The 12237-nt window shown below is 41.9% G+C and overlaps 1 protein-coding gene across 1 annotated transcript in view; it reads right to left on the bottom strand.

Moving 5' to 3' along the window:
- Nucleotides 1–12237, bottom strand: part of Tars3 (threonyl-tRNA synthetase 3) — a 54154-nt gene that overhangs the window by 5832 nt on the left and 36085 nt on the right. The window contains exons 11-15 of the mRNA XM_033761063.1: nt 11942–12104; nt 11326–11463; nt 8250–8327; nt 8067–8167; nt 2855–2959 (exon numbers count right to left, since the gene is read on the bottom strand). Of these exons, the coding sequence (XP_033616954.1) occupies nt 2855–2959; nt 8067–8167; nt 8250–8327; nt 11326–11463; nt 11942–12104 (585 nt within the window). The remainder of the gene's footprint in view (nt 1–2854; nt 2960–8066; nt 8168–8249; nt 8328–11325; nt 11464–11941; nt 12105–12237) is intronic.

Raw genomic sequence — 12237 nt, 5'->3', positions numbered from 1 at the left:
AACAGAAGTTGATAATCACATCAATGATTATTTCCCAGCTGTAGTACTTTATAAAATTCTGCAAGATCTTACCATTGGGGAAATTCGGAACAAGGCTAGTATGATCCTGTTTTATTTCTTGTAACTACATGTGAACCTGTGGTTATGCCAAAATATAATGTATCCACAACATATAGAGGGCGAGTAGAAGGAATATTTCATATAGGACATATTTGCCATTTTCTTCACTGTGAGAACTGAGATTGAAGGTCAGTGTAAAGTGGGGACTATTTCCACATGGTACTTTATGGATATATATTTACATACTTTTCTTATATTTTAGAAACAATATGTGAAACCTTGTTGCACGAAGCATGGGGAGTATCCCTGAGTCCCTCAAAACAGGATGGCCCACTCAATACACTGGCATAGCTCCCGTCTCCCACTCCAACTCCCGATTCCACAAATTATCTTTCTGTGACCTTCACCAGTACCAGTCTAGTAAGACACCACCACTTCACTTATACTTAGTGTAGATACACAGATACGGATACTGGACAACTTGATTGGCTCAGGATCTGCCCAGGGGATTAGAAAAGCCCAGTTCCGGGTGTGTCTGGGTGGGTCACAGATGTGCAGTGACCTTGGGGTCGTATCTGATCCCTTATCCTTCTCTCTGGTATTGTTCCTCTGTTCTGCTTCCTGGATGCTATGAAGTAAGCAGCTATGCCCTTCCACCATGATGTTCCTACCTTGGGGCCAGCTGACCACGGACCGAGCCCTTTGAAACTATGAGCCAAATAAACCTGTCCTCAAATTGTGGTACCAGGTAATCTGACCCAGCAATGGCAAAGCTAACTAATTCTCTTAGGTAGCATGTATATTTATGCCTTTACTTTTAGCTTCTGTGTAACTGTAATAGCTTAGATGTTAAATGATACCACAGTATATTTTCAGATCTCAATGATTAGGGATATATGCAGACTCTACTTGCGTCTACATTTGGAAGATCTTCAATTTGTAAAATTCCCCATCTTATGTTTACTGCTCAGAAATTTGCTTCTCTTTGTGAGTGTGAGAATACATCCATGGACTCTAGATTCTGCCAGTCATTTCAAGCATGGCATGCTGACTTGGGACAGAGTGGCACACAGGAGGAGGAACCAGGGAGAATCCATTCTGACAAGGGTTGATGCAAAGACAGTTTTGGAAGAAATCTGTGACAGTGACCTGAGCAGTGGCACCCACACCCAGTGTCCAGAGCAGGAGCTACAGATACTGTGCCTAGCAACAGCAGCAGTGGGGGCGGTAGATCCTAAAGAGAGAAATGAACTGCATTAGCGGATGCTCTGTCAATTTCTTAATTGTAAGAAATTAGGTCACACGGATGTGTGATCTGCCAGGTGGTACTGTGACGGCTCGTGAGGCCAGTTGCTTCTCAGTGTACCAGGACAGCAGCAAGCCCAATAATGTAGGCATAATGCCTTACTTCTCAAAGGAAGAGTACAGTGATGGAACTCGGTGAGGGAACTTCCATTTGATGAGCCTATGCATGTCCCCTTGTGATCATTTTATTTATTCATAAACCACTGAGCCATCAGTAGATGTTACCGGAACAGTAGAAAAATCCCTTCAACAATAAAGGACTTTAGTGGGCAATATCATCTTGATGGATTAGGTATAAAATATTCCCTAAAAGTCTTACGTAGTCAGAGGTGGGGCTTCTTAAAGTGAGTGGATTGGGGTTCTCGCTAGCCTCATCAGTGCATAAATCCACTGATGATGAGTCCATGGCTAAAGTGTGCTACTAGAAAGGGGGGCCTGACTGGAGCTGAGTCATGGGGCATATCCTGGAAGAGTGTGTTCTTGGGCCTAGTTCCTCCCTTCTTTGTTTCCTGTCCACGTGAGGCGAGCAGCTTTCCTTGCCATGTCCTCCCACCATGATACTTCTGCCTTGAAGTCGGCCAGCCATAGACTGAACCCCCTAAGCCATGAGCCAAATTAAACCTCTCCTCCTTTAACATGTGGGTGTCAAGTATTAAGTGTTAGTGACGGGAAAGCTGATTAATGCACCACTATTGTGGCACTGTGAGCAGTCACAGTTCTTTTCCCTAGATCTGTCACCTATATTTCCAGTCTATACTTCTCAGTCTCTGACCTTGTGTCCAAAGCAGTAGCCAGAGCCCTGCATCAGCATAGCTCCATAAGTTTGACCGGTTTTTCTCCCAAGCAAAGGGGACTTCAAGATGCATCACTCCACATTCTGCAGGGAAGACATTTCCCTTCCCCACCATCACCCTTAAATAGGGATGTGCTAATACAGCTATCCTCTGCTGTGCTGCTCTATTATTCAGGCCATTCACTGATCAATTTACATGTTTTCTTTCTCAGTCGATGGCCAAAGGAAACCCACACATGTATGCAACGTGGGTTGCAGAGGATGATGGTGCAGCGAGGGGCAGCACCCCAGGAAATTGAACACAGTCTTCCAGACAGCCACTGGACCTTCGAAGACTTCAAACAGGTTCAAAGATAACTCTTGGAAATGACTGAGTGCCCCAAAGAGCAAATAGTACAGCTTTACACCACTCTGCCTTTGCTTTCTTTGTTTCTGTTTTCTGATCTGGTAAATGAAACAAGAATTCTTTATTTGCTTTTGGGGTATTTGCTACTATAAAGCAGGAACTTCCAATTTTTCCTACCAATTTAATCTTTTTTTTTTTTTTTGTATTGGGGATCGAACTCAGGAATTTGTGCTTGCACGGCAGGTGGCAGCACCACTGAGCTAAATGTCCAGCAGGTACCAATTTAATCTTGATAAACATCATTTTTAAGGATAAGAGACATCTAGTTTTTCTTTCCCATTATCACTTACCATTTACCCCCACAGTTTTCTGAGAGAATGGCGATCATCCTTTCTACTGATCCCAGTATGGCTCGGTGAATGATCACAGGTCTCTTTTTATCATCCCCATCCTTACTAAAAAATAAAAATTATACATTTCAGTATTCTCCTAAGAAATAATTTTATTGTCTTCATTTTATTTAACTTTTTTTGAGACAAGATCTTGCTATGTAGTCCACGCCGGCCTTGGACTCAAATCTCCCAAAGGCTGGCATGCACCACCACACCCAGTTTCTTTATATGTAACTTTGAGTAGAGTTAGTGTTTCTAAATATTTCTCCATTGACATTACTGGTGGCTGTTTTGTTTCCTCAAACAAAAGACTGCTTTGGTAGCTTCTTCATTTATTTTTTAAATTTTTTATCAGAGAACACAGAAAACATACAAAAGATTAGATAGTAGTATTATGAGTTCCCACATACACTCTCAGCTTCATAGAATGTCCACTCACAACCAAGCTTGTTCGACCCAATACACCCTACTCCTGCCACTACCCTGGCCCCACCATAAACTTCATTTTTCAAAATGTTCTTGATATTTGTTCTAGAAGTCATTGTTCAGATGCTGTTTGCAGACCTGAAACTCTAAGACACACAATTTACATTTAATGACTTCCTCTCCTTTAGGGGGAAAAAAAAAGGTGAAAAAAGCACATATGACCTTTAATTGTAAGCCACTCCAAAAAAGTCTGTGCCAAGTTTCCTGGAAAGATGAACTCCATTTTATTGCAATAAATACAGTATATTCATATGAGAAGTTTTCATCTAAGACTCATACCAGCTAGGTACTACTAAAACACAAAATAAAAAGAGACTCATTTGTTACGTTCACTTCAAATGAGTTGTAATTGCCATCATCATCATTTTTGATAAGGGCAGATAGTAGGCACATTTACCCCTTCCCAACCATCTTGAGATATTTATAACTGCTGCTTTCTGATAAATGTTATTTATCACAATAAATTTCTTTCTGCCCACTTCACAGGAGTGAATATTAAACTTTACCTGGTGCTTTTCTGCAAGGTTGAATGCAATGAATTCAGTAATACAAACCTCCATGGTAAACTTCCTTTGCTTTCTTAGAATAACCCTTATTGGACCATGGTACTAACCTTGATGCTTCTCTCTTCCCTACGCCTGTACAAATCCCATGAGTTCTTCCTTCAAAACATAACTAAACACACCCATTTTGTTCATCTCCACTACCACTTTCTGGTTTTAATCATCATTTCTGACCTATCTACTGCCCACTGCTTCCACTGCTCTGCTCTTCTCCACACTCACTGAGGACTGATGGCTGCTCAGCTGGTCTATTTCTTCTCCACATCCTCCTTGGATGAAAAGTTGTTGTTCATTTGTCATAAGAATCTTAATAGTAAAATATTCTACCAAAAATTGCTGGATTGGAAACATGCCAATAATTTTGCCTTTTTTCCCCCTAAAGGAAACCTATAGCACTGGTTGGTTTTTCCATGACAAATTCTACCAAACATCAGAAAAAGAAATAACATCACTTCTATATTATAATTTCTACAAAACAGAATGGTATGGAGTACTTTCCTACTTGTTTGATGAGGTCCGCATTCTCAGTCACTAAAACCAGTCAAAAATGTCACTAGAAAGAAAACTACAGACCCATATCCTGCAATAACATACATTCAATAACATACATTATCCTAACATACTCCAATAGCACACATCAAACACTCAACAAGCTATCAGGACAATGAATCCAGTGATATACAACAAACAATGACATACCATAATCAAGTAGGTTTTATCCCAGCAACACAAGGCTTCTCCAATATTCTAAGTCAACGTAATCCACCATATTAACAGACTACGGAATAAAAATCATATGCCCATATCAATTGATGAAGAAAAATAATTTAACAAAATTCAACACGTTTCTGATAATAACTTCTGAAAAACTAGAAATACAGGGGAAATTCTTTAATTTGATAGAGGACATCTACAACAGACCTTTAGATCACAGTGTACACAAAGTGATAACTCCTAGGACTAGAAACAAGGCCACAGTGTCTGCTCTCATCCCTCTTCCTCAACAGTTATGTGACATTCTGGCCAGTATAGTACAGCAAGGGAAAGCAAACAATGCAAGCAGAAATGAAGGGTTCAACTGTCCCTGTTGTGGTGGCAAGCTTATCTACAACCACGGAGAATCCCAAGAGTCTCCCTATCGCCAAAAATAAAACACAAAAAACCCTTTATAGAATAATAAATGAATTCAGCAAAGTCCTAGGATACAAGATAAACATACAAAACTCTGTGGCATTTCCCTATAGTAGCAATGGACATATGGATTCAAAAATTAAGAATGTAACACTTAGAATCACTCCCAAGAAATGAAACTCCTAGATATTTTACATCTACATCTATTTCAACATTTAAGAAGATATTAACAAGACTTCTCTTTTGAAATCTAGAAGAAATGAGCAAAGAAATCAAGGAAGGACATGGATTAGAGTACTTCATGTAGTCCAGACACTCAAACTGATCTCTAGATACAATGCAGTTCCAATCAGGGATCCCACCAGGGTATTTTAAGTAGATCTATTAAAAGCAAAACAATTCTGAAAAGGAATAAAGGATCCACATTATTGAATCTAAATTTTACTGTAAAGCTACAGCAGTCAAGATAGTATGGTATTGAAGAGGGTTAATCAGTGAGTCAGCAGACCAGAACTGAAAAAAACCTAGAAATAAACCCTCATAAATGTCCCATTGATTTCTGACAGAAACAAATACAAGTCAATGACGAAAGAACGACTTTTTCAACACACAATGTCAGGACAACTAGATATCTAGATGCAAACAATGAACACTAACCTAAACTGCACATTTTACACCAAAAAATATTGCAAAACAGATCTTACATCTAAATGTAACACTTAAAAGTAAAAAATTACAATAAAACATAACAAAAAGAATCTCGGTGGCCCGTGTGCTTTGTCAGAATTCAGAGACATGGTGCAAAAAGCATGACCCATAAAAGAAAAATTTTTATAAATTAACTTCACTGAAATTAAAAAATCTGAATGGGAATGCTTAGACATTGTGAAAAATGAAAAAAGCTACAGATTAAAAGTATTTGTGAATCATATATCCATCAAAATAGTGTCTAGAATTCACAAAACAATGATAAGAAAACAACCCAATTTAAAAATGGACAGGGGTCAGGGATTTACCTCAGTGGTTTCACCACCTGCCTTGCAACTGCAAGGACCTGAGTTTGATCCCTGGTACAAAAAAAAAAAAAAAAAAAAAAAAAAGGGGAAAAAAAAAAAAAAAAAAAAAAAAAAAAAAAAAAAAGTGCGAAAGATATAAATAGACACTTCATCAAATCAGATCAATAAGCCTGGCATGGTGGTGCAAACCTGTAATCCCAGCACTTGACAGGCTGAGGTAGGAGGATCGTCACAAGTTCAAGGCCAGCCTGAAGTGCAAAGCAAGACTCTATCTCAGAAAAATTGTAAAAATCCATAAATGGGAAATAAACACATGAAAAAAATGTTAACACTACTAGCAACTGAAGAAATACAAAATCAAAACATAATGAAATACTATACGCTTACCAGAAGTCCTTAAACAAACAGGGCTTGGGTATAGCTCAGTGGTGGAGTGCTCGCTTCGTGTGTGTGAGGCTCTGTGTCCCCAGCACCAAAAAACAAACCCTGACAATACCAAGTGCTAGCAAGGATGTGGAAAACATGGCATTCGCATACATTGCTGGTGAGAATATGAAAAGCTACTATGGAAAACAATTTGGCAATTTCTTAGCAAATTAAACAAATATCATATGAACATTCTTATGTATTCTCTCTAGAGAAACAAAAATTGTATTTATGCAACAACCTATCCACAAGGGTTTATAGAAGCTGTATACATAATCACGAAAAACTGGAGACAACCAAGTGCCTTTCAAATGAGTGAACGGATGAACAAATCTTGGCAGATCTGTACAATCGCTTACTAAGAGGCAATCAAAGGAATAAACTACCAATACGTGCGAAAACACGAATGACTCTCCAAGGCATTATGCTATGTGAAAACACCAGTCTCCCAAAGTCACATACTGCGTGAGTCCCCTTATATGACATTCTGGGAAAGGCCAAGCCAGAGCGAGGGAGGACACATCAGTGGCTATGGCTGCCAGGGTAAGGGCAGGAGGAAACACAACTGCAAGAGAGCGTCATGCGGAGGCTGGAGGGTCACAGTTCCAACTGCGGAGCCTACTCCACTCTACGCATGCTTTAAATTCATCGACCTGGATATGTCGCATGTACACATGCACACACAGTTGTACTGCATGTCAAGAAATATTTTTAAAAGAAGTCACTTTTCCTGGCACATAATGACTGTAAACTACATGAACTGCAAACATGCACTAAGAAAATTTTAAAAATCAATTAATTTTTAAAAAGAAGTAATTTGTAGTGATGAAACTGCCTTTTCCCCTGCTTTCACTGGCAAGTGTCTCAGAGGGCCTTTGCCAGCTCTTCGAGGAGTCTCTTTCTGCCGCTGGCCTGTATTTTCATGGTACTTTGTTCAGATTTCTAATCCTATGCTCGCTTATCTTCCGTTCTCCACCAGGCCATGTCCTCGGGACACTCAGGTTGGTCTGAGGGTTCCCCACAGGTTCACGTGTGGAAGCCTGGTCCTCACACCGACTGTGTGACAGTGTTGACGGATCTTCTTTCAGTGTGCTATACCCCTAGACCAACAGGTGGTCGATCCCTTTAGAGGTGGGGCCTAGTGGGAAGTGATGAGTTCACTGGGCATTACCTTTAGAAGGGTAGCCTCACAGGACTGGGTCAGTTCTCAAGCTCAGCCCATGCACTCGCTCCCTTCTACACGCAGTCACGCCTAAATTCGCTACCATGTTGAGAAGCGGCCGGGAAGCGCTCCTCAGAGCTGGCGCCTTGCTGTCTGGACTTTCCAGCCACCAGATCAGCCAAATAAACCTCTTCTTTTATAAAGGACCCAGCCTCAAGTATTTGTCTTTAGCAACAGAAAATTCCCTACTAGATTACACATAGGTAAACACAGACTAAATACATGCATATGTTTTGGACATCAATTAATACTCAGTTCTGTGTTGTTCACGCTTAGATGACAAATAACTAGGACAGTAGTATATATTATTTATCATATTCACTCACCTAACATATGTGAGATTAAATCTAATAGGCAACTGGAAATCCAGCTGAATTGTAGCACACTGATGGTATCTGCCAATGGCATCCTTGATTTTTATATCAATCTGTAAATTAAATGATGTTTGCTTAGAAACACTTATTTTTCTTTTAAATTTTACTCTTATTTTAAGTAGATGGTCTACTTACTTTAGGGCCATAAAATGCTCCATCTCCTGGGTTTATTTTCCATGGTTTCCCAAATTCCATCAAGCTATTCTGCAGTTGCTGTTTATATATAAAGAAGAGAACATTTAAAACTTCTACTCTATTGTATACTTTTATCTTTTATCATATAGCTCACAAAAGCCACTATAAATCTTAATTACATGTGACATTAGTTCAGTGTAGCTCCCTCTACCCTACATAGTGGTGTCTTCTGTCTCCTGTAAGAGTTCTAAGATGCTGTGTTTCCTTCTCTGCACATGAAAAAGCAGGAGGACATTCACCTCACTACTTCCCTCATGCAATGTGCGGGTGGGTGAAGAAAGCCAAGTCAGGAGGCTTTGCCATTTCTCTCTCTCTTCTTCTACCTCCGTACACATAGCTGTTATTCCATGGGTATTGAGGGAGAAGACCCACTTTGGTCTTTAGCCTAAGCTATGACATGCTTTTAACATAGCTTGTGGTGAGAGTCTCAATGGAATGGAATGGAATGGAATGGAATGTTGGGAGCTCCCAGAGAATGACCATTAATCCTGACTTGTCAACTTCATTAGATTAAGAAATGCATAGCAGATTTACAAAGCATGCTCTGGGTGTGTCTGGGTGGGTGGGTCACCCTGTAGTTGAGTGGATGTCCACGTGGGTGTTAGTAAGGGCTCTGCATCCTCCTGGTATTCCTGTGAACACAGCTTCCTTGGGAAGAACCTGGTTATTCCGAAGTCATTGGCCAGAATATTGTTAAAACATCACCCAAACTCTTGTCATCACCTTTACACACTGGTGCCCCGGGAGAGGGCTCACTCTGGGGAGTGAAGGCAGAGCTGTGGCTGTGAGGCTGCAGGGAGAAGACTCCTTGGGACATGGCAGGTTTTCCAGGACCTCAGCCAGGATCTGGTCATGGGAGAGGCAGCGATCTCATTCCTGACATCTTGGGACTGTCACTCATAGGCCTAACTTTACAGAAGCGGCTGCCTTTCTCCTTAGGACCAGGAAGAGACCTCTCCACACAGCCTTTCACAGGCATGGAAGCCCCTGGTGATTTCACTTCTCTGAAGAAAGAACAACGGTACTGATCCCACGGAAAACCAGCCCCTCCCACAGCAGTAACTAAGAATGGAATGTTGGGAGCTCCCAGAGAATAACCATTAATCCTGACTTGTCAACTTCGTTAGATTAAGAAATGCATAGCAGATTTACAAAGCATGCTCTGGGTGTGTCTGGGTGGGTGGGTCACGGAGGCAGGACCCTGAGTACCATACAGTACATGGTCCCTGGCCCCTTCCTCTCTGGTGCTGCTCCCCTGCTCTGCTTCTCTGCTGTGAAGAACTAAGCAGCTTTGCCCCATCACAGGCTTCCCCCACGACGTCTCTGCTTCGGAGCCAGCTGGTCATGTACTGAAGCTCTGAAACCATGAGCTAAATTAAACCTTCCTTCCTGGGCATCAGGTGCTGTGTCTCAGTGACGGGAAAGCTGACTAACGCACAGGGCTTCTAAAAGCCAAAGGAGGACCAAGCGCTGGAGAAAAGCATAAAACAGAGCTCACTGCTTCTCACGAGGCCTCTGGAGGTAGGAAAAAGGCAGCTAATAGGAGCAGGCAAAGCTAAGACCAGGCCAAGAAAGCTTAGATTTATATAAAATATGTTTCTTTCAAATCATTTCAGAGACTTCTGAAGACACAAGAAGAAAACCCTCAAGTACGCATCCCACTGAGGTCAGTGTGAGAAGTCCCCGGAAGTGGAAGCAGGCCCACCCGGACGGTGCAGTCAGCTCCCTGAGTGACCATGGCCTTGGCTGCTAACCTATTTAGCCACATCAATTAAAAGAGACGAAAAATGGTGGGACTTCTACCCCTTCTCCCCATGCCAGGCCCATCCCTGGTCCGTCCCTTTTTCACCTTCCCACAGCCCAACCATTTCCACGTGACTGGAGTGGGTGACAGCGACAATGATGATGACAAGACCAACACCTGACACCCACTGGGCACTGACGTGAGCCCGACACTGTGCCCAATGTCTCTGTAAGCTATGTCATTCAAGCTCACTACAAACTGAGGCAGTATGACAACAGTACGGGAACCGCCACCGCCACCATTTCATGCTGGATCCTTGGAGGTCTCCTGTAATTCCATCCACACAGCTAAAGACTCAATGGAGGTAAAACAGCTCTGAGCCAAGTTTTGCATCCTGTTTGCCTCTTCCTGCTTCTGTGTGGCTGGCAGGTAAATTTAATCAGTATCATTCCTGGGGCAGAGACTGTCTCATTTGAGTTTCTTCCTCCATGCTGTAGACACAGAAGACTTTAGGACAGGCACGGGGGCAGTGGGAGGAGACCCCATTTGGAACTCAGACCTAAGTGCTTCCATACACCTCTGGACAGGCTCTGTACTCTGAGCAGCACAAAAAAAAATCAACGTTACACTATTACTGCAGTGTTTGTTCAATTCTTTCTTCTTTCTCCTGATTTGTGTGTTCAGCTCCTGTGAGTATTCCAGGAAGAGGCAGCCCGATGGGCAGAGCAGGGGATCTGACCACACCTTCTCATCTAATAACAGAGGCGATACGCTATATCCTTTTCATGTTTAAGGAAGAAAAAAACCTTATGATTTTACTTTTTCAAAGCTGACATGTGATGCCCGAGTGTCTCCAGATAGAGGGGGGCACAACAGGCTGGGCCTGTGGAAGGCATGCGGGCATTAGACGTGTGTCCACACCCAGAGCTCTCAACTCTGGGACTCTGGAGTCAGACTAACAAGACTCACAGGCAACATTTTAAAACCACCCAAACAAATAAAGGGTTACTGCAAACAGGAGGATTTTGTTAAAACCTTAAGCTGGTTATTTGTGATTGATATGAAGGCTATAAATGAATACCTGATATAAACTTTAGAGTGTGAAACAAATATAAGGTATTACTGCCACTGTTTCAAAGAGAAATTGAAAATCACATTCTACACTCTGCATATTTATCCCATAACTTTTAATTTTAACATTTCTAGGGAAGTGCAGTTTCTTGGGTGCTCTTCACATTGACAAAAATGAGTAAGCCCCTTGGTTCTTCTCACCTTCTCAGCTTCATCCCACATCTCTGTCTCTCCGAGAAAGTTTTCAGGCCTTGTTGACAGGTTCAATTGAAAGGAGAAGCCAAAAGTTGAGTAAACAGACTGCAAAAACTGCAAGCACCCCTTTACTTCTTCTTCAGTCTAAAAGTAGAACAAGTGAACTGCTTAGATAGAACACCAAAATAAACGCACCTGTGGCATGTTTTAAAATGAAAGAAATTCTGTGTCAGATGGATATGAAGCCGGATTTTAGCAGCGAGTCACTGTTTTGGTCATCACCTGCTCCTTCCTTGCAGCTTTACCTGTGTGCGAGCAGGTGAGGCGGCCGAGGCTCCCAACCATAGCAGGGGTGGCAAACGAGCAGCCCAGGGCACTGCACCATGAAAAGGCACAGCACACAGGAGGAAGGGGTTGGAGGGCTGTCCAGGGGAGGTGACAGTCACGCTCCCTCCAGAGGAAACTACTGTCCTACGGACTCAACTGAGAGAAGCGCCGAATGTTGGAGCCGAGAATCCTCAGAGACCAGACCAAACATCATATTACACAGAACTCTGACAGACTAAGGGATGTGTTCAGGGTAACAGTGAATCAGTGACAGTCATGCTTTACTCTTGCCTACCTGCTCCACCATACAGAAGATGTGAGCATCGTCTTGCTGGAAGCGCCTGACTCGGGTTAAGCCACTTAAAGTCCCTGCCAGTTCATTTCTATGAAGAATTCCAAAATCGGCAAATCTAATAGGCATCTCCCGCCAAGATCGTGGACGGTGGGCAAACATTAGACTAGGAGAGATGCAGGAACACAGCTTTTGCATAGTAAAGGACAACTATTTAAATATTAAGAAATTATAATTAAGTCTTAAGATTTGCAAACTCCTTATTCTTAGATCATCAAGTTAAAACATTTCTTCTATTT

This window comes from Fukomys damarensis, unplaced genomic scaffold, assembly GCF_012274545.1.
Source record: "Fukomys damarensis isolate Sample0158 unplaced genomic scaffold, DMR_v1.0_HiC HiC_scaffold_7, whole genome shotgun sequence".
In the NCBI taxonomy this organism is placed as follows: Eukaryota; Metazoa; Chordata; class Mammalia; order Rodentia; family Bathyergidae; genus Fukomys; species Fukomys damarensis.
The sequence above is the reverse complement of the archived record's forward strand: the minus strand, read 5'-3'. Positions and strand labels throughout refer to the sequence as shown.